The sequence below is a fragment of the Leptosomus discolor genome, chromosome 3 (genome assembly GCF_034619465.1).
Source record: "Leptosomus discolor isolate bLepDis1 chromosome 3, bLepDis1.hap2, whole genome shotgun sequence".
Classification (NCBI taxonomy): Eukaryota; Metazoa; Chordata; class Aves; order Leptosomiformes; family Leptosomidae; genus Leptosomus; species Leptosomus discolor.
Window position 1 is genome coordinate 60,202,357 of NC_141393.1, and position 22,953 is coordinate 60,225,309.

At 39.9% G+C, this 22,953-nt stretch overlaps 2 protein-coding genes across 8 annotated transcripts in view; one reads left to right on the forward strand and one right to left on the reverse strand.

The window, feature by feature from the left end:
• Positions 1-22,953, reverse strand: part of DOCK7 (dedicator of cytokinesis 7) — a 107,758-nt gene that overhangs the window by 52,556 nt on the left and 32,249 nt on the right. For all 7 annotated transcript variants that reach the window (XM_086462148.1, XM_086462150.1, XM_086462149.1 and 4 more), the window contains exons 10-14: positions 21,108-21,188; positions 18,703-18,868; positions 17,888-18,030; positions 15,532-15,625; positions 13,832-13,994 (exon numbers count right to left, since the gene is read on the reverse strand). In XM_086462148.1, the coding sequence (XP_086318274.1) occupies positions 13,832-13,994; positions 15,532-15,625; positions 17,888-18,030; positions 18,703-18,868; positions 21,108-21,188 (647 nt within the window). The remainder of the gene's footprint in view (positions 1-13,831; positions 13,995-15,531; positions 15,626-17,887; positions 18,031-18,702; positions 18,869-21,107; positions 21,189-22,953) is intronic.
• On the forward strand, positions 2,888-11,762 carry ANGPTL3 (angiopoietin like 3). The gene is made up of 7 exons (XM_009958431.2): positions 2,888-3,385; positions 4,398-4,508; positions 5,360-5,477; positions 6,227-6,340; positions 7,910-8,005; positions 9,883-10,155; positions 11,581-11,762. Exons 1-7 carry the CDS (start codon positions 2,888-2,890, stop codon positions 11,760-11,762), a joined length of 1,392 nt encoding a protein of 463 aa, XP_009956733.1.

Sequence of the window (22,953 nt, forward strand, 5' to 3'; positions counted from 1 at the left end):
TTTTAGCAAAGGTTCCTGATCAATTCTGTGTCTCTATGTAGACTGAGCTTTCCAACTGCATCACTAGAATATTTTTACTTCGCTCTGCCTGATGACACACCTACCCAGCCCAACTGCAGTACTACTGACAAGCACTTGGTTTAGGAATATAGCAGAGGCACCACTGGCCAAAGCCAATGTAATACCTATCCATTGAATAAGCAGCACCAACCATAATAAACCTGAATTTAAACTCCCAACATAGAATAACACATATAAGTATGTGTGTAACTTTCAACCTGTGAGAAGCTCCAGTGCAGTCACTGGTGGTCTTGGGTTGTGGACTGCTGTATCTCTAACCATCAGAGAACAAACAAATGCACAGTTCTTACTCCCTCTCGTTTCCCTGCACAAAGTAACTTTGCTCCCACTGCTCAACTAGAGATCTGGCACAAGCTCTGTGACACAGCAAGAAGTCTTAGCACTTTGCTCACCTACATCCTAAATGTGCTCAACCAGTCAGTCCCAATGATTGTGTTACTTTAGAAATGAAGGGGTCATCATGTTTCCATCAATGTATCAAATATTCAGTGGAAAATAAGTGATCAGAAAGTGAATGGATGTACAGAAGGAATCATGAACAGCCCATAACCAAACTCCTTGCTTGTCTATAGCCTTCCAGACTCAAATGAGTAATTAAGCAAATAACTCTTCTCCACCACGTGTTACATCTGCAAACAGTGAGCAGACACAGCCCAGTCCCAGCTGGCCAGTCTCAGCTGGCCAGTCTCAGCTAACTGTGGCTTTACAAGAGTCATCAACGGAGAATCAGACAGGCATTTAGTTGGTAAGGGCCACTCTTTCTGCATCTTACACATGCGCATTTCTGACCCAACTTAATGCAAGCTGCAGAGAATTGAACAGAGCTAGGTGAGCATTATGGTATCTGCATGGGCTTGCACTTATCTCAGGTCTCTTCACAGCTCCTCAGTCTGTCTTGAAAGGCAAAAGGTCTGTCCAGCTAAAATATCTGAAGAGCCAGATAACAACAAGCTGCAATTCAAATGAAGCAAGGGCTGCTCTGATCCTTAGCAACACTACACACCAGGGTGCTGAGCTGTCCTTGCCCTCTCTTTCCTGACTCTTTCCATGGTGCAGCCAGAGCTGAGACCTCAGGCCAGAATCCTCAAAACTCTCAGCGTTCAGGGAGTTTTAAATCATTGCTGGTTTGCTCAAGTGTTTTAAAATGATGCTTGAGAGACAACTCCCTGATTGGTCACAGCCTCTATGATGTGTGAATTCACAAACATCTGAAATAGAGCAGAAGAAGGAAAATCTTACTTATCCCTTGGCCTTCACAGGTTTGTTCCCTACAAGACAATTCTCAGTACTTAGTCTCAGCAGTGTACGAGGACGAGGACCTTCAAGACTGTCTGCTGCAGTGGGACATCTTGCAAGGCAAGAAATTACTGGGTTGTTTTTTATGGGACAACTGCACCTTTGGGTTGTGCTGCTGTGCTGCTTCCTGGTATAGATTAGTGATTTTTGTTTGTATTTAAGGATAATTCCTACATTTGCTTCCGCTCCATGCCAGCAGATTTTCTTTGAACGAATCCCCACTGCCAGGCCTGATGATCTACATGCTCCTGCTGTTTTTCTATACTTTGTGCAGATACTCCAGAAGTCTGATCCAAATCACACTGGTACAAAATATTCTCCACCAATTACTTGGAGATCTAAAATACTTTCATGTTATTTGAGTACGGGTGGGGAAGTCACCTACATATTATCAACCCTTCATCACACAGGAAGTCAGACATATGAGGTAACTTCATTTCAAAAATAACTCTTCTATTGATGCTTCCTATCATACGTGCGTAAGTACATGAATAACAACAACAAATCCAGGGGAAGAATTATTAAACACACAAGAATCTAGCAAAAACCTGAAAACTCTCCAAAGTACAGACTATATTATGCATGGATTGATTTTGATTTCTTGGATTGCTATAAGTGATTCCAGAAAGAAAAATACCTTTCATTCATTCTGCAATATTACTCAAAAAACATGCATGCTTCCATGCAGAGACCCACTGCAGAACAGGATATTTATTTCAGACTACTTGTAGGCTTGCTTTATGTAGTGTAAATCTTAAAGCAGTAAGAAGAATGCTAAGGTGAGAAATGTAAGCGATGTATTATTTATCTCACCCACCTCTGGAAAGCTCTTAAAAACTAAGTTTTATATGGTGTAAATTACTGCACAAACCTTAACATAGTAGAGTCACATCCAGGCAATCTCTGGACCTAATTCCCTCTTTCTCACTTAATCTGAACTAGATGACAAGTAAATCCACTGCAGCACAATAAGTTATATCAGAAAACGGTACAAGATGAGAATCAAGTTGTGTGAATCATCTGGGAATATTTTGCCCTTCCAGAGCTTATCAAGGAGCTGCACAACCTGAAGTACAGCGTCCAGTGCTTTTAAGTATGGTAAACCCTCTTACACTCCTGAGGCAATAAAGGAATCATACAACACAAACAAGAAGCAATTTAAGTCCTTATCAAGACTATGAGCCAAAATTAATCTATTAAAAAGTGTTGCGTGAAAAACAGTAACATTTTATAACAGAAGGTCTGGCAGATGGAGAAGTTCAGAACCAGTTTAATCAGCAATGTGCCTGTCTCTCAATTTATCTCCCCAGATATCAACCTATATTTGAGAAGGGTTACATTTGTTCAAATACACACAGTTTAATGATCAACTCGTTGGTCTGCCTCTTCTAAAATAAAGAGGAGTATAAATAGATCAAATTCCTCAAGCCAGAACACTCACACAGCAAAAACTGTTAGTAGGAAAAGTCTCTGCATCCTGAACAACCAAAGAGTACCAGGAGCAGAAAACATGAAAATCATTCTAGTCTTTCTATTCATTGTTCCACTTGCTCTTTCAGCTGGAGCTGAGAAGGATTATTCCTCCTTTGATGCTGCCGTATCTCCTGAGACAAAATCAAGATTTGCCATGTTAGATGATGTACGAATCTTGGCCAATGGACTCCTCCAGCTTGGGCATGGTCTTAAAGATTTTGTCCATAAGACAAAGGGGCAGATGAATGACATCTTTCAAAAACTTTACGTTTTTGATAGGTCCTTTTATGAGCTCTCTCTACAAACTAGTGAAATCAAAGAAGAAGAAGAACAGCTCAGACAAACTACAGCCAGACTGCAAATCAACAACGAAGAGATAAAGAATCTCTCACAGGAGATGAATTCGAAGATTGAAAACCTCATACAAAACAAAATCCATCTGCAAGAGAAAGTATGGGGACTGGAAGACAAAGTCACTAAACTGGCCATTATCCAGCCTTCAATGCAAGAGACAAAAGAAATTTCTTCACTCAAAGTAAGTAGACTTGAGAAAGCCCCTGACACACAAAGCCAAAGTAAACTGTAACGCTATTATCAGTAGTTATGCAATAGAAGCTCATGTTTTCCCTTCCTCTTCACCGTAGTATTACTGTGTATTTAGAGAAATAATCACTGCAATAAAAGAATCAGTGTCTTAATCTGACACATTTTATTTCGCAGTAAAATTCCCCAGTGAAATCGGTGAGAAAATGGTGAAATTGTAAGGCTCTGTATCGTTTTCAGTATTTTTTTGCAAATCAGTTTTAATAGTGTAACAATAATGATAAAAGATTTTTGCAATCAGGAAAATGACACGATTACCAAGCCCATAGGTTTGTATGTCATCATCTCATTACAAATCAATGCATCTGGAACTGCCTGCTCAGTTAAAAGCAGGAAGTTTAAACTTTTAAAGAGTGACATCTATGGTATCTATATGACCTCTAGGACCAAAGAACCTTGCAAGTGTTAATAGACTTAACATCAGTACATGCAAGTATTTAGATGGGTATAAGGTTTCCTATGGAAAAGGAAGTACTAACTGTATTTTGCAGAAGCATAAAAAGGCTAAGCAATTTGCATGAAAAAATACTGGATGTTCGTGTCAAAGCAGAAAGATGACCCCAGATTTCCCAAATCCCAAGTTAATACCCTCAATGCTGGGAGTTGTTTCCTTTTTCGATCAGCGGTATACATCTAGTTTGAATCAACAACCAACTTCACAGAACACAATTGTTCTGGATGTGAAAATGGAAGGAAAACAGCAACAACAAAAAAGGTACCAGCGGTTTGTCTAAAAACCAATAAAAATTGGTGTTCGCTTCAGCGGCAAAGAAATTTGCCCTTTCAGAGGCAAAGCAGGCAGCCCTTTGGAAAAGGAAGGGCAACATCAAAGTGTTTGTGCCTCTCAAAACTTGCCCCATCACAAGAGTCATAGAGGCTGCAGCACTGTGAAGGTCTTCCGCTGCTTTTAACCACAATCCTCCTCCCTCCCTTCCTGCCCTCAGGCTTTCATGGAGCAGCAGGACAACCACATCAAGCAACTTCTCAAAACTGTAGAGGACCAGCATGTGCAACTCGACAGACAGCACAATCAAATAATGGAGCTGGAGGACAAGGTGCAGGAACCATCTCTATTTCTCTTTTGAGAATTTGTCATCTCTCGTAACACTGAAAGTGTCAATGGCCCAACCATTCATTTGGGTCAGCCACCCCTCTTGATCGCAGTTTGGGGGTGTAGAGGAGGGTATAAACAATTTTGACCACAAACAGGTACCTTCTTGGGTGAGAGACTGCAGTGCTGCCCGGCAGGGGGCTATGGCCAAGGCACACAATGACCAAAAAACACAGCTTTGAAATACTATCAACGCCAGGCTGCTGTATTTTCTGACTGCTAATTTTCTTTTTTTTTTTTTCCTTTTATTATCTGTCATATTGTTCTTCCATTGATTTCTCAAGTATCATTATTTTCTACCTCTTCCTTCTTTTCCAATATTCACTCCAATAGACAACCATGTTCTGCAGTTCAACACGTGTCACCGTAATGCTGGGTATAACTGACATGCTCATATTTAATTTATTCCTACGAGGACGCTGTAAAAGGAAAACGCATTTCAGCCTAAGGAACTGTGGGTTCTGTGCTCTTTGGATGTTGGTATTATTTGTCTAAGTGATGTCACCTGAGGAAAGAAGTTAAATCTGTTTGCCCATTAAGGTGCATCTCATGAGAATGGGTCATTTACCCGCCTCATGAATCCTACCTTGTTTGAGCAGTGGCACAGCTGACATTTGTGCAACTGAAATTCACCAGTGTGGTTCTAAAGTTATTTTTATGTTGTAAATTGGGTATTCTAAAGGATTACATTCACAAGAAAAATTACTCTCTGCATGACATTGTTCGGCTTGATATATGAATCTCATCATTTCAGAGCCTTGGGAAATTAACAGTCTGTAATTACGGTTCTTTCAGCTAACCCACATAGAGCTCCAGGAACTGGCAGAGAACTCCTTCACGGGGGAGCAAACAGAATCAGAGGCCATCCCCTTTCCTGTGCGCAACACCACAGCTGTAACATACAGATCTGATGGTGAGACTTAACTCTTAGACGTGGCTACACAATATATTGCGTTCACACTATTCCCTGTGAAAGTTTTGTGTTCGTTTTTAATAGTCAAAGACTAAAAGTAAAAGATTTCTATTATATACAGCACTGTGGGAAGGAGCTAGATTTCCTGCTTTGGAAAAAAATATCATCTACTTAGCCCCACTATACGTGTACTTGTCTCTGGAATATGGGAACAACATCCAATAATCCTGTCCTCAACCCTCACCCTCCATTCGCCTCTTGTAAACACGTGCTGTGACCATCCTTTTATTGACACTTCTGGCATTGCTGATGCCAGTCTTGGAGAGTATGAACACAAAACTAATTTACTTCACACTGCTAATTATAAGATTCAGAAGAGCTTTCTTTAAAGTTGAAAGGCATTTTCAAACTGCAGCAATGGGAACGGTATTTACCAGGAACTTTACAAGGGGTAGGAAAGTCCGTTTGCCAGAGTCTAGTCTTAGGCCTTACGAACTTTCCAAAATTATCTAAATTGAAATCTTGCCTAACTTAAAAAATACATGCAGTCCAACCTACGTACAACTTGGCAGCTGTACTACCAAGCCCAAAGCAGTTCCTCCATTTCAGGACGCTGTAGAATAAAATTACCAAAAAGATTTGTTATAGTTTTTGGCTCTATCCCATATAGAAATTCAAGTCACAAAGCTGGATTAAAACTTACCACATCCAAAACAGGATTTGTAATTGTCTGCTCTTTGCCTTCCTAGGTGCCGCTCCTGACTGCACTGCTCTTTATAACAGCGGCATGCGGTCCAGTGGTGTTTACACTATTAAGCCCAACGGCTCAGAAGCTTTTGATGTCTACTGTGAAATGAAATTTGGTAAGACAGTTGTGCTAGCAACAGTCTTTAATTTTCACATAAGTAGTATCTTATCAGCCAAAAAATCATCCCAAAGTACGCAAAAACTTATCATGATTTATGTATCCTCTTGACTTCTCTTAACTGGCCTGTCTGTGCTCCGAACTCAGGCTTCCCATATCCTAAGTCTCCTTAACACTGCTTTCATTCTTTATTCGCCTCATGTTTATACCAAGGAAAGGACTTTCAACCATGTGACATAAACTAAGTATATTAGGAAAACCAAGCCCCTTTAGCCATAGATAATGAAAACGGCAATTATAAATGCCATTATATTGCAACCATTAATATCTTAGCCAAACAAAAGCAAACAGTCAATAGTAAATACCTTAGTCAAATTTTGTTTCATTAACAATGGTTATTGCTTGAGACTTAGATACACCAAACTAGCCCAAAATTGTTGAGTCCTGGAGACAGGATCCCTGTATGACAGTATGAGTGGGTCAGTAGCAATGTATCATATAGGTTCAGAACAGTCATGGATCAGAATGCACAGCACCTACCCAAGCTCTATCTTTGTAAGAAACCCATTTGTCTGTTGCTTTTGACACTACCCGGAGATCACACATCATTTGGCCAGTTCACTGTTCCCTGGTTTTCCACCCTGCAATGCAGCATCCTGCAGTGCAGCATTCTGCAGTGCTGCTCTGTGTATGTCCTGACCAACTTCCCTGCACAGTCCGTTTGCCACAGATACCCCGACAGCCTGGGAACACACTGATCCAAACGTGGCGGGGACGTGTCATTTGTTTGGATGTGTAAACAGAACGGCATGGGGTTGCCCCATGCAAAAAGCTCCTTTGCTTACATTTGTTGAAACTGGTAAAATGAGGGTGTCATGACCTGGTCAGGAGAAGGCCCCCACTGCAGCCCTAGTGTGGTCACGGCCTCCAACACTTCATACCCTCTGTGCAGTTGCATTCCCAGCAGTCAAGTACTATCAGTAGAGGGAGTCTGACAATCTGACCAAACGTCTGGAACATTTCCTATCTCTTCTTAATCATTTTCTCTATGTTTGTGTTTCTCAGCCCTCATAAACAAATGAAACCCAGTTAAGGCAGCTTAACAAAATAAGTCCAGTGAGCTGAGTCACCGCAAGTGTGGCAGAGGACACTTGAATGGCCCCACGTTCTGTTCAGCTGTGCTCACCTGGAATTTCTTTCATGAAGATTTAGGCTAGCTCATTCTACCTCAAAACTCGAGCACCGAAGAGCACACTCATGGACACTTAATAAGGTCAAGGTCACCATGAGTTGAGCATCTGCCCTCTGCACAGCTGAGGCTGTATAGCTCGGTAGGTGTGCACACAGGTCTCTTGCAAAATGAAGAGTAAGTGGGACTCATATGGAGCCACTTTAAATGCAAATCCATTTCTTCGTCACTGTGGCAGAGAGCAAGCTCACATAAGGACAGCCACAGTGGCACAGTCTGTAGGCCAGCAGCTGATGGTCTCAGTTGCTTTCCATCTTCTCTCTGGTGCTTTAAACAGTTAAGACAGGCTTGTGACTTATTTCCCCTTCACGCTTGCAGGCAGTTCCTGGACTGTTATCCAGAACAGAGTGGATGGATCACTAGATTTCAACCAAACCTGGGATGCGTACACAAATGGTTTTGGTGATCTCAATGGTAAAAATGACTTTTTTGTGTCTTCTCTTCGTATCAGTTGATTTGAGAAGCTGAATCTTCCTACTGAAAGGGGTTCACATGGGAGCAGACAAAACCTGGAATCAAACCTGAACAGCTTACCTAATTAGTAGAACACCAGAAAGCACTCACCAGAAAACGTCACTCAGTAAAGTTCTCAAAGGCACACTTTCAAATATGTGTTCAGAAACTCTTGCTGAATCAAGGCTAGAATGCTTTAAATGCTATTTTAATTATCAAGATTTCACTATTTATAAAAGCACCTCCCAAAGCCTTTAAAACACACACAAACACAAAACCTCACCAAGTTGCTGCCACTACTTTCTCAAACTTTCTGCAATCCTGTTTCCCTTAAAACCACCACACCAATTTTTTCAACCTCAAGAGAGCCCAAGGCTGTCTGTGCTCTCCTGCACAAACACCTCCGGTTTCTCTGGGCAGTGGCAAATCCCCTCCATGGCTGTATAGGGTGAGAAAACACCCACATTCCCCTGTTAATCATCAACTCCAAAGAATTTGTAGAACCAAGTGCTGCCCAACAGCCTCCCCATCCAGAGTATTTTCCCTATTTGTCTCATACAATGAGATGAGTCTATTTTTCTTCAGAAAATATTTTGACTTTCTAGGCACAGCACAGATCAAAACCTCACCAATGTGGGCAGCAATATTGACTTACTTCCACCTCTTTTACAATAAAGAGCTGCTCTCTCTCAACCTTTCCCACATTTTGGGACAGTAGCTCACAACTGAGGTAGACTTTTACCTGTATAGCTTGTTTGATCATACTAAACGCTAAAGTTGCTCCTTGATTGGTCTCAAATTCCCATATACTACACCAACATGAAGCCACAACTTTTCAGTGTCAGAAAGATTTTGCAGAGGATCGCATCACTCTCAGCTATGTCCTACTCAGTTCTGTGCTGCATATTTTAAGGTGATAAAATATAACAGGCTACCACTCCTTACCTGTAAATTGTGGGAGTGTTTTACTCTGGTCTTCTATTGCTTTAAATGCTGCCTGCATGAATGGCACTCACATTCAGCTACACTATTTCTACATGTGGCAATTACCTACTGTGCACTGATACCAGCAGCACTGATAATAAGCTACTTAATGAATATAACTTATGAAACTAATTGAACTAATTATCAAGAATTCTAGCAAAAGAAAAATGTTCAAGTTAAATTAATTTTGTACACAAGGGTATCGAAACTTCAGCTTAGTTCTGCAGCTCTTTCCTTAAAAAACACAACAATTGCAATTAGGTTTTATGTATGTCATTTGCTTCATTTATCACACAGTTCTAATTACACATGTTTTAAATGTCTTGAGCTCCCTCTCAGAGTTTCACAAGAGGTGGGGAAGTTAAGAGAGAAGCTGCAGCTCATTTACATCTCTTGCGTTTATTGATCACTGGTGTGCAATTAAGAAGAGGTAAACAAAATGAATGTAGCAGGAGACCTCTGAAAAGATCAACAGTCCCCAAGACTCATATTATTGATTTAATTAAAGCAATGAATAAACCCTATTAAATACTATATTTTCACACATACTACTCGCAGGTTATTGGTAAAAACAAATTCAAAAGCAGTGCGAGCGATATAGGGGTTTAGGGAAAGTTTATCACATAAACCCCTTCCCCACTAACTCTCTGCCGGTTGACTTCTGTCCCCTAATCCTCACCTCTGATATCTCTTCATTCTGAGATTGTGCAGCTTCTTTGAACACATATTTTCAAATATTGAGCTTTCAAAGGTGAACAAGCTATCCAAGGTATGGGTTAGAGATCTGAAAAACATGGTGAGCGTGTCCATGCCCAGTTCCTTATTAACAGCACCTATTTACTACAACTTTGCAGAGGAATTCTGGCTAGGCCTGAACAAGACCTATTCCATTACTAAACAAGGGGACTACATCTTACGGATCGAGCTGCAGGACTGGAAAGATAATAAACGTTACATCCAGTATGCATTCAGCTTGAGAGGCCCGGAAACAGACTACACTCTCCAGCTTTCACGGATCTCCGGGAGCATCCCCAACGCCCTGCCGGAACAGACAGAACTGCAGTTCTCAACTGCAGACCGTGATGTGGACATAATAAATTACTTCAACTGTCCAGAAAACTACCTAGGTATCAGTATGGTATATTAGTACTAACATGGGAGCTTCTTCGTTACATGAAGGCTGGCAGCATGCTTCAGTGGGTAGTTACTGATATTAGCTTGGCTTTAGATACAGAAAAGAATGGGCAGCAGCATCTTTCCGCTTGCAGGAAAGGGCAAAAGATGTTTTTCATTGGCAGACTGCAGGGTCCTACAATGAGGCACCACCTTTCTGTTTTATAGATAGGTAAAGCTAAAGCATAGCGAGGCTGTGCGAACGACCAACATCAGAAACCAAACTAGCAGCACAGGGTGAAATAAAACCCCAGGATGAGATTCTAAGCTATGAAGTAAAAGGCAGTTCTTCCTCTGATGTCTGGTCTGGTGTGGCAGCTCTGAGTCAGATTGTTTAATCCCTCCTTGCAAAACAAAACAAAACAAAACAAAAAAAAAAACAAAACAAAACAACCAAAACCAAACAAACAAAACAAAAAAACCCCAGAAGACAAATTGACTCGTAACTCCATTTTGACTACAAACTACAAGAGTGACAGTGAGTTTCCATTCAAAGGGAGATCTTAGCTGTTTGTCAAGTATACATGCTATAATCACTCTCAAAAGAGTAAGAGAGATGTGAGGCTGAAGACAGTTCTCCTTAAAGATAATTTGGTTAAAGGATTCCTAATTCTTTGGTTTTATGAAGCTTTTATGTTTTGCCAGTTTATAGCAAAAAGCAAACAATCGAAAAAGCAATTAATGATTAAACCACAGGATACAGAACTGCCCTCCAGACACCCACTTCATGCAACAATCATTTTGTACGGCGTTCTAGGCTTGAAAATTGTTAATGTCTGAAAGAACACCAAGAGTATTACTCTGCTCTAGTGACCATAAAGCAGATGGCAAATGACTTCCAAAGAGCTAAACTTTCATTTTTAGCACAGAGTCACTGCCAGTCCTTTGCAAGCAGAACTGGGTTTACAATTTAAGCTTGTGGTTAAGGACACCAGCCACTAAAACAGGAGAATTTGTTTACTAAAGGCTCTTCAGCCTCCTGCAGACGGAGAGATTTAACTATTTGTATCAGAGAAAAATATCAGCAAATCAGAAAGTCAATTGTAGAGGGTAACAGGAAACATGAAAGCATGGAGCTAACTTTGTAAGTGTCCCAACTCAGTGGCAGCATTTGTGTGTAGAATCTTCTATGCACCACTACTTTTATGTCAAGCAGACAATAATAGGGAACATATCATCTTCGTATTGGCCCTCAGCTTGTAAGTGTAAGTGTGTACATGTACAAGCAGCATTGCATCTGGGTATACGGGGTAATTGTCACCTTTGCTGGAACTGGTCTAAAGAAGATTTATGTTGCAAACAGGAGCTGTCTACTTGGAAACTGTGCACAGTGTTACGGCACAAGTGACAGTAACTGACATTACAATATTTTTCCTCAGGAGGCTGGTGGCACAGTGAATGTGAAGAAACAAATCTTAATGGGAAATACGTCGCACCAAGGTCAAAAGGAAGACTAGACAGAAGAAAAGGCTTATACTGGAAGCCTAAGAAAGGAAGATACTACTTGCTCAAGTCAACCAAAATAATGATACACCCAACAGATTTAAAAAGTTTTGACTGATGTGTTTTAATTCAGAACATACACACTGAACATTACTACACCGAAGAAGTCCATGTTATGTTTAATAACAGATGCATGTCTAAATCCATACACTGGATGGTGTATTCTCCAATATACAAACCTGTGGCATTTGCGATGGTCTTACAGTATGTTTGGTGAGTATTTTCATTCCCTCTAGCCCCAACGTCAATGTGCTGTCACTTTCAGGGAGCTTTTAGCTCCCCAGGATGAACAACTAATGCCTAGGCATCAACCACCTAATCACGTATTAGATAATACTCCTTGGGGGAATGGATTTTCAGGCTGTTGCATTCGTTTCTGGGTTGTGTAGTATGGAAAACAAGAAGTGTTTTGGTAAACAAAGGGCTGGCAAAATGCTATGGACAGCATTTAGGTATTAATCCATAGGAAAAAAAAAGAAATTTTGTTTTGTAAAGTAACTAATTTGATGTTTAGTTCATGTCATTGTTGTGGAAAGTTTCTAAGAGCAAATGAAAGATGGGTAATTCCCCATTTTAGGGTTCTGTGTATTTCCAGACTGAAGCACTGTACTCGCGCAGCTATAGATGTGTACACACACATCAAGAAAGCCAGAGCACAGGCCTAATCTTTTACATACCACACTCTGAAGAACAACTTAAGAACTACACTTTCTTACCGGACATTAAGAGCTAAGCTTCAAAGCTTACTGGAATGAGAAAGAGATTTTTTCTTCTCATTTGAAATGGAATCAGAGCCACCCCTTTGCAACCTTTTAGTACATCTAACTCAGAAATTAAATGAAAGACCAAGTGAGCACCAACAAAACACCTTTCAAATAGAGAACAGCTGCCTGTGGGAGTCAATGGTACCAATGAACAAACCCTGCAGGCACAACCTACATGACAGTGTTGGTCCTGCTCCTGAGAACGCTTTCACATGTGTTTAACTTCAGCTGCAGAATACTCTAAGGCAGAAGGACTATTGACATGCCTGTGACTGACCAGCCGTGGAAGTGTTGACTGACAAAGACCCCAATTCTGCAGTTGCCTTGAGTCATATTGACTTGTATATCTTATCTAACGCTTGTACAGTACAGGTTTTTTATCTCAATCATTGCAACCACACAGAAAACAGTTTCAAATTGTAATTTGTCAGAGTGAAACAACTGTGAACAGGATGTATTAACTACAGAAAAACTGCAAAAATACTTTTACTACTTATAGATTTATTACAAAGAAGATACCACACAGTGCTGCTTATTTGTACTGATGTATTGTAACGTTTAATTACCTGTCCAACCTCTAAAAATAAATAAACTAAACTTTTGAAAAGAACTTGACTAAACTCTATCTTGAAAGCTCTGGTTTATAAAAACTTGGTTTGTATTTATTTAACTATTACAAGGAGAAGTAACGGATTTGGTGAGTAAGTTGGTGAAATTACTCAGCTGAAGAAGACAATTCCACTCAGGCATGTAATGTCTCCAAAGATACTGTGAAAAAGCTTTAAATGAATAGTGGTACATAATGAAAAGCCATCTGCTCCCTGACTGGGCTTAGTTATAGAAGGGCTATTGTTTTCCAAGATACTTTAGAAAAATTTCTTATCTTCCAGATCTTCAGAAGATATTTTTTTCAGGCATTGTAAACAAAGAAATTGCTTTTAAATCAAAATGGAAATACGAACAAGGTGATTATGCATTTTTGTCATTTTTATCCCTCACTTGAAACAAAAAAAGTAAGTCACAAAGTCAGAAAGTAATAAAAGCAGTAAAAGAATGATGACTTTAGCAGACAAAGAAAAAAACTTACGTAAAACTGAAAAGAATTCAACTGAATTTCACTCTGAATTTTGGGAAATGGAGAAACCTCTCTCATGTTCTTGTTCACAGCCAAGTTTTATGCAAATATGTTTGTCCCTTCGCAACTGTGTATTTTCTGCTGTGTCAGTCTGGACCCTTTTTGGGCCTTTGGCACAGCAGATCTACTGATATGGCAAGTTTTGCAACGAACCAGATGATAAGGTTGGCATTTCTAGACTTGCCAGTCTCAGGCCCTGAAATGTGAAACGCATTTCAAAACTCTAACCTGTATGTGGTATTTGGAACGTAGACATCCCTGGCAGGAAACTCCAGGATTTCTCTTGTAGGTCTAACTCTGCTGTCTGGGTAAAGTTTGACTTGCAGCAACTCTGGAGTTAGACAGTAATGGGGATTCTCTGGCGCTGGAGATATGTCTATCTTTAATTGAGCTGTAAGGAGAAATTTATTTTATTACAATAAATAAGAGCTGATTTAAATCAAAAGGCATATTCATGCTTTGTCTCTTCAGCTTAATATCCTATATGTCAATTTCATAAACAAATGATATATTACAGCCAATGTGGATTCATTAAAAACAAATAACAGTGAATCAAACCAATATCTAGGGCAACTGGGGTACCAGATATTAAGAACCAACAGAAAAGATGTATCTTAAGAGGTGTTCTCATAAGCAAGTTGGGGAAATACATTCTAGATAATGCTACTGGTGAGGCCCAACTATTGTTAAAAACAATATTCAAAATCTCATCAGGAATCTCGCCTGTCAAACTGGAAGGATACATCAGGAGTTTCTGAAAGCTAATCTGCACCAAGATTATTAAATATTTTCCTTAGCAAGTCAGCTGACGGTACTGACAGCACACATCTTTGGTGGATGGCACTGAGGCTGGAATGATTGTAAAAATTTGGAAGACAGGAGAGTTGGAGAAATGGCATCAAATGACTAAGGTGAAACACAAGAAAGAGCAACAGACTTGCACCAAGAATGAGAAGCCAAACATCAAAAAAAAAAAAAAAAAAAAGCCAAAACTGCCATGGATCAACTCTGTAGAAAAGTGCTGGGTAACAGCAGTGACAACAAGACAATGTCTAGAAGAAAGCTAGAAGCATTCTAAGATACATTAGTGCAGTGGCATGTGTAAGGCACTGGAGACAATTCATCTGCTTTGCTTGGCATGAGGTCTTAGGAGGAGCAGCATAACCAGTTTAGAGCACTGTGCTTGAAGAAAAGCATGGACAGATTAAAGAAACTCTAGCAGAGAGTAACAGACAATTTTAAAATCACACCCTTTGAGGAAGGGTTGAGAAAAACCTGAGATTGGTTAGGCTACAAAACAGAGGTGAATAAGAGTGAAATAATAACAGTATTCAAGTACTTGAAAGGTTGTGATAACTGCCCTTAGGGCATGACAGGCCATAATCAGATTAATTTGCAGCAAGGTAATTTTGCAAAGTTTTCTTTACCTAACCTCACTACAAGGGCAGCTGAGTGCTGGGAGAGATTATCTAAGGAAGTGGTAGGATTGCTGTCACTGGAGATTTTTAAGAACAGGTTATGTAAATATTGTCAGGAATAGCACAGGTCAGGGACCAGTGCTGTTTCACTGCTGGTGTGCCAGCGGTTTTATTTTCCTTTCTCAAACAGAGGTGGAGTCTGTTCCTATTAACCAAGTGGGAGCCAGGAGAGAGAATGGTATTTTACTCAGGAAAACAGGGGCTCCTCAGCCCCTACTGGGTTTAGGGCTTTGGGGTTTGCATCCTCTCTCAGTGTGGCAGGAACTGCGTGTGCACATGTACCAGTGAAAAACCTGCCAAGACACCATCTTTAGTGCTCGTGGTCTACCAGGAGTTGCTGTCAATGACTTAGGGTTTTTTCATTGGCTCACTTAGAAGAACTGGGTGGCAACTGGGAAGGACAAACCAAATACCTTAACATGTGTGAGCCAAAAAGATCTCATTCAATACCTGTGATAGGTCTCAATCTCCGCAACACTGATGATGGCCGTCTCATGTCAGCAAGGAACTTGTACAAATCTTCATCACTCAGGCGATCACCCTCCTGTTGGATGTTGGGAAGACAATGGTCATCTACACAACTCTTCAGAATCGTGAGAGAACGAATAAACCATCTAATACAGTCTCTTTCCTGTGACACCAAAATACACCTTCCCAGAACAAGGTGTTAACCTTAACATGCTAAATTACAGTTCATTTCTCCATCCTTTTTCCTTCCTTTTTTCCTTATTAATCATCATGACAGCTGCAGGAACTTCTCATTGAAAACCTTTTCTCTCCCCATCAATATTATCTTTTTCAAAACTGAAAATGGCTGTTAAAAGACTTCCCCCAAATATCCAATTCTTAGCAAGTGTAATAGTTTGAAAAAGTAGCTGTCATTCAGGTAGTGATCCTTATTCCTTCTCCTCTGCCTTTTCTTTGGTACAAGTCTAAAAGAGCCTTACTTTTCAGGAGAAGTGTTAAGAGACAGTGGGAAATGGAAGGAGTCTGTTGTCAGTCTTCCTTGTGCCACATTCTAGTAGCTCAGAATTTTGTTAATTTTGAAACATTATAGAAAATGTGACTCCGCCACCCTCTATCCAAAAGCAGAAGATACCTGACAATAAAGGTAATAAATCACAATGTGAAAAAAGAAGCAAACGGAAGGAGAAAAACGCTGGGTAATATTCAATTAATTGTGCTCAATGGGAGAAAAGGAAGGGAAGATAAAAAATAAAAGATACAGAAGAATGAGAAACTTAAATCCATGTTCAGTAATTTTTAAAGGACAAATTAATAAAGCAAGCTGTTTCAAAGTTGTCAAGTGAAAACTACCTTGACAAAGAAATAAATATACTCTTTTGCAAATCTTTACTAACTCAGTGACCAGGTTTGAACCGGTGTGTGTTACAAAGGGGGCTGCAGAACATGGTCAGTGGAATGGTTGCATTAGCAATGCTGTAATACTTTTTTTTGTTTTTTCCTTACTTCCTGTATTTTGGGTGAATACATTACAGAACTTGATTTTATTAACATCCCCAGTAAAAGGAATTTCCTGTGCTGCTCTGTGTCACTGAGGTGCCAGAGATACCATTCACAGAGCCCAGTTTCAGTCACACCGAGTTTCACAAAAGCGCAGAGCACCAGAGGCATGAGTCACCCTCCACTTACATGGTTTGCACCTGTATGACTTCATGCCCTTCATGACTTTTCTCCTTATTTACACTACTGTATTTAAGACCAGTCTTTGGATGGCTACCTACAGTGAAAGTGGCATGTAACCAAAACAATTAGGAAAAAAAAAAAAAGGCAGCTTAACCAACTTCCAATATATACAATCTAAATCTTTGTACTCCCAATGATTGAGATATCCATCCAAAAAATATCTGGTTGTACACTATTAAAATCTCTTTTTATACACAAAGGTGACATTGAAATAACAATTTTCCTTGACCAGATGTGGCATTAAGCAAATCTTAGGAAAAATTAATGAACTGAAACCGTTTTCTAAGCTTAACTGAAAATTCTATTCCATTTAATCATGTTTTCTACTGCTTCTCAGGAAAATCCCAAGCTCTCACTAAGAGGAGCTGCCACTCAGCAAAGCAGCATCAGCAGTGAAATGCTTTGTTTTCTCAGGCATCCCTGGATGTGTGCAAGGAACTGATGCCAACCTCAAATCACATTGACGAAGCTGTTTCTGAGCCTGCTGATGTTTCAACGGGATTTTCTATCACCCAATGAAACCAACGGAGTCAACTCACCATCATGATGATGGCTATGCAACTCCTAGACTGGGAAAAACATCTGGAATACTTTTTGGGACATGCTAACCCAAAGAAGTTATCCCCAGTTTTTGTAAACTTGCTTCTATGAGCATTTTTGCAAATACATTTACCAAAAGACTAAGCAGTGAGTTTTTCCACTGCATGTGAGAAAAATCTGGAGTAAAATAAACTGGTGTTCTTCTGGGAAGACCCAGTTCTATTAGTTGAGCGGTTAAAATCACTATGCCATAACGATGCTTTATCATTCAAGGCAAAACTAGCTAATAATTTCAAATTCCATAACGTAATTACTCACAGTAAACTTATTGAAAGAATCCACCCATTGACTGTGGACCCACTGCTGGCAGAATTAAGCACATGATATAATAAACCCACTGGATGCTGTTCAAAGATATCCTGTGATTAGGGAACAGACATTATACGCATTGAAAGCATCACAAATTAATCATTCAGGACTAAACTGACTTTACATGATCAAATGACTCTGTCCAAGGAGCAACCCCTTAACCCCTTAATTAGATAGCTCCATACAATACCTGTTTAAAGAAGTTTGTCACTGTCAGAGTAGCTGGTCTAAAACTGGTCAAATTGCAAGCTTCATCCCCACTTGTGGTTCTCTCTAATGAACGCCTTCCGACAATACTGGAATTCCGCCTCTCTGACCACGATCCTTTACGTTCTTCAAAAAAATAAAAATAAAAAGGGGGAGGAATTTAAAAAAACAAAACAAAACAAAACACCATAGTCCAAGAGCCTGCTTCTATTCCAACCAGGATTTTCTACAAAAGAAGATAGGTGCTGCATTTGGAAATTATGCAATAAGTGTGATAGAAGAGGTGGTTATGCTAAGACAATCACACTCCTGAGGCATCAGGAGGCTATGAAGCACAGCTGACTACTGCTCCTCTCACAGCAACCTCACCCCAGTGCCTTACTGCTATTATAAAAGTCTTTATCATGTAGAGATTTATGTATTTCTCTTGCTCTGAAAGATGATGAAGTTGGCAGTTTTGGGGATGCTGAAGAGTAGTTTCAGATGAGCTATGTGGTTCACAAAGATTAATCCACTCCTTTGGAAAATGTTCATCAACCTGTAACGCGCTCTCAGTCTTAGAAGCCTGGTTTTAAATAATATAACAGATGGTTTGCTTGTAAAATCCTTGAAAGATAAATCCATTTGTTATCATGGACTTTTCTGTTTTATTTCAACCATGACCCAAGACTATCAGAAGGCCTAGGGCAGGGGGAGGAAAGCAATAAAAGGAGCAATGGCAGCTACAGGGTATGAATCAAGACTTCGGTAAACTCTGGATTCATCCACATTCCCTCACGCAGATGCCAGATACTGTACCTCCTGTGCCAACTTCTACTTCTGTGGAATCTCTTTCCAAACTTCCAGCGCTGCTCACAATGTTCATTAAATGAATGGCTGTCCAGGCAAAAGGCATTCGATACTTGCCTAGTCTTTGGCAAAACTGTTCTGCCTGGCATTTCAGTTTTTCCAACTTTTCCTTATTCTGTGGAGAAAATATTCAATCCAAGAGATTAAAAGGACAGAGGAATAGGAACAAAGGTTTATTTAGCAAAATCAATGAGTAACAATGGTATCTTTTCTAACTTGCAACGATTTTGTGCTTCAATAGCACCTTCTAGAGGAGGATCACTAAGTGCTATTCAAATGGACTTCTGCTTCACAAAACTGCCATCAGGCCAGCAGTACGACAGCCTGACAGAGCCGCTCACTTCATGCTCTTAAGCCTCCTGAATAGTCTGTCAAATCCCAGTGAGCTCATCTGCCCACCGCCCCATCAAGAAAAGCTGAATTTTACTCTATGAAGTCTGAAATGGCCTTTCTTAATGTGATTTTATGAAGCAGGTGCTCAGATCGTCTGGAGTTGCATAGGAAACTGAAAACATTCCTCAAATAAGCAGTATCATACTCGTTGAGGGGAAAAAGTAAGTAAGACTTTTCCATAATTCTGCACATTAAAGAGCAATTTTTTGCTTTAGGAAGGTTGATACATACAGGCCTTTAAGAAGTCCCCAGACAGGGGGCTGGATAACAACAGAGCACGCTCTGTTGCTCACATTCTTCTAGTTCAGGACATGCTTATGCACCTTGCTGGAAAGCAGATCTTGAAAAACCACTGTTTCACCTACATTCCCAAGCATCCTGCAAATCCAATTCCAAAATTTCACGTAGGCACATGTCAACTTATTGATCACAGGAAATCTGTATCTTATCTATATCCTTAGGTGAATCTTATCTATATACCTGAGGTGAAAATATCCATTTTTCATATTGTGGTGCAGCGACATAAAGACAAAGACATACAAAAAAATGTGAACTTCTTCAGCTAAAACAGTATTGGGAAAGCAAAACTTTGTTAGAGTTTGGTTGAAACTGACAAATTAACACCCCAGTTCCTTTAAAAAAAAGCATAAGGGAAAGCCTCTGATCACAAGGAGGGCTGGCATCTCTGTTTTGCCCTTCATCCAGTCCTCACTATTATGCTTTAATCTTCACTTGGCTCAACTCAATTGTACAAGAAATCAGGAACCGTTTCTGAGATTCATAAACACTGCTTCACATTCTATGTAGCCAAGGTTTCCCTTTCAAGCTCACTTACGAACTGGAGCTGTAAAATAACATACTGAGCTTAAGTTACAGATTTCTCCTTCTGACTGCTAGTAAAATCAGAGATTTGCTATGCTATAACCACTGTTGTATAGGAGAAAGCACTTCAGAAAAACAAATAGTAGCTTGTGGGTGAAAAGATTAAAGAAAGGCCATAGTCCAGGTGCCACTAAATTCTGCAGGTGCTACCAGCATTCCTGTTTGCTCCTGAATACACTACAATGACCAACCAGCTGCCAACAACAGGGAGTAAGATGGCATTCTTCCCTGTGGGGAAGGCTCTGGTTTTAGTCCTGCAAGGAGACAGGCTGCATTTAAACATGTGAAGGAAAGAAAAAGAATCAGGCAAATTGGGGCATGTCCATGTCATCCACTGCACTTTAAAACGCCCAGGACTTTCCTGCACAGGACAATGTCCGAACTGTTGAAGGCAGGAATTAACACTGTTAATGAAAAAAACAAACACTAAAGTATAAAAATTTAAAATTACCCTTACTACATGTAAAAAGGACAGCTTCATCCTGCTGTTGAGTGTGGCCCTTCTTTACAATATTAGGAAAAGCAAAAATCAGCAGAAAATAGCAGAAAAAAAGAATGAGAAATGCACTGCAACACAAAACCAGGCCTGCTGCAGAATCTCTTATTGACATACTTCATCCACTTTACAACCTTCTAGAGGAAGGCAGAGGTACTGTGATGGGGTTAAGCTGCAGAGGCAACGGAAAAGTCGAAATTTTACTGCAAATTCACATTAAAGGCTGCCTTCACTTGACCCACCTATAAGCACACAGCTATCCTTTGGGACAGGGAATCACAGGTGACAGAGCTAGATGGTAACTGCACATCTCCCCTGTCAGCTATAAAAACTGATGACCTTTAACTACTCTACCCCAATAAGGCATGAAGATTCAAGGGTCTTTGACTCTTTTTTGGCCTTTAGAATCTGACTAGATTCTTAATGAAGAATGGATCCTTTTAACAACAGGAACAGTATCAATAGCTGTTAAATCCAAGGTAAAGAAAATAAGGTATGTTTAATTTGTTTATACCAAATTAAAGTTTAATTTGTTTAAAGTGCTTGTAGCCAAATTTAATCAAAACATCAAAAAAATTCTTACCTTTGCTGCATCAGATTCTTTAAAAATCATGTAAGGCTCTGCACACTCCCCAATATCTCCCTGCTGTAATACTTTTTCCAGCTGAGAAAGGAAAATGAACCACTATAAGGACATGTATCCAGCAAGAATTGTTAAATTAAACAAACACTAGGAAGCAAAAACATTCTTTCAAAAGAGTTAAAGCTTGGTTTCCCTCTGTGAGTCAGGGAACAAGCACTGCACTCACATTGTTAGAACCATTACGTTCCCAGATCTCCAGCTATAACAGAATCACAAGTGTAAAATATAGGTTCAAAGGGAACATATACCACTTCACTTTGGTTTGATCTGTTCTAGAGCCACTTTCAGCTCATTTTTAAGGTCTTAAAGACAGCTTACACTGTCTTCAGCATCATCATTTTCAGAATTCTGTTCTTATTTCTGTTCTCCATATTAAGGACCTACTGCAGCAGCACAAAAAGCTAACTCGGACACACTCAGCTAAAACTAGCACTACCTTAAACCACTGTGTTTTCAAATCAAATAATGAAATAATCAAACAAACAGATAGCCAAAGAGCAGATGTTTGCTTCTGAAGTCTCAGAGTAACATAAAACTGCTTAACACCCAGTTTCTGATAGAAATCTCTTCCCTATCACACGTGTGAAGATTCTTTCTTTCAGAAGCATGCTGGCCCTGCCTCCCACACCTGCTACTGTACACATTAGAGTATCTTTAATCTCCTCCCATACTTATAAAGTGCCATTCATACTTGTCTAGTAGTTGAACTCCACAAGGTTACCACAATATAAAGAACAAAACTACTTTCCATCAAATCCTGCACTCCCTGGTGAGTTTCTGCTAGAAATCTGAAAAGCAGTTTCCCACTGAACAAGACCTATGGGAAAATTCTCCCAACAAGGCACGCTGTGCATCCATCTTATTTATCCCTGAGCATATCCTTTTCATCATCAAATCAAAAAATCACCTAAGCCACCAGCTCCTCTTGGATCACCGGTTTTAGAAGCACTAACGTGCAGTCACAAGCTCTTTCGGTCAGATCACCATCTCATAAATACAGCGTTCCCTCTTCCTCACATCTTGTAAAAGTCAGAAGAGTGAATATGTGTGCACAGGCAGAACTTGATTTTTAGAAGGAATTCAGAGATTCATACCAAAAATTGGAGAACAGAATATGATCAAACACTACTGAAAGCCTCATTGTCACCTGGGACTGCTTTGGCGTGCCACACAGCCTTAATTCATTTTCAAAAGCTTATTCCTCACTTGCACAAACCTCAGTCAACAGGGTTCTCGAAACACAGCACTTAGCTAGCAGGCAGTGTCACCACTGCCTGTGAACTGAAAGCATGCACTGACCTTCTCTTTTTACAACAGCATGATTTTTTATGCAGAGACCAGCCAAAAAACAGATTCAAATGCCAAGCTGGAACCTAAACATTTGTGCGCTCATTGAATTAAATGAAATAGGAGAAAATAACTTTTATCTTTGTATACTCTATTCCAGGAGTGACCAATGTGGCATTTTAATTCAGTTATAGATCTTGCTCCCTTAGCAATTTCAATTCTTAAAGACATTTGAAAATCTGGCTTAAGGGCATACATCATTTTTGAAATGAGATTCAAATCAACATATATTTTTAAATCAGTCACTTATCCATCATCTTAAGCAGTCAGCACACTGTTTCATATGAAAACCAAGGTCAAGCCCCAGAAAGCTGCTCTATATGAAGCAAACCTTTGCGTTCTTTTCAGTTTTTCAATACTACAATGATGCATCTCTCCACTGAACTGTTTCTGTTACAAAGGAATTCAATGCACAGAATTCTGTGGTGCCAGTGTTCAT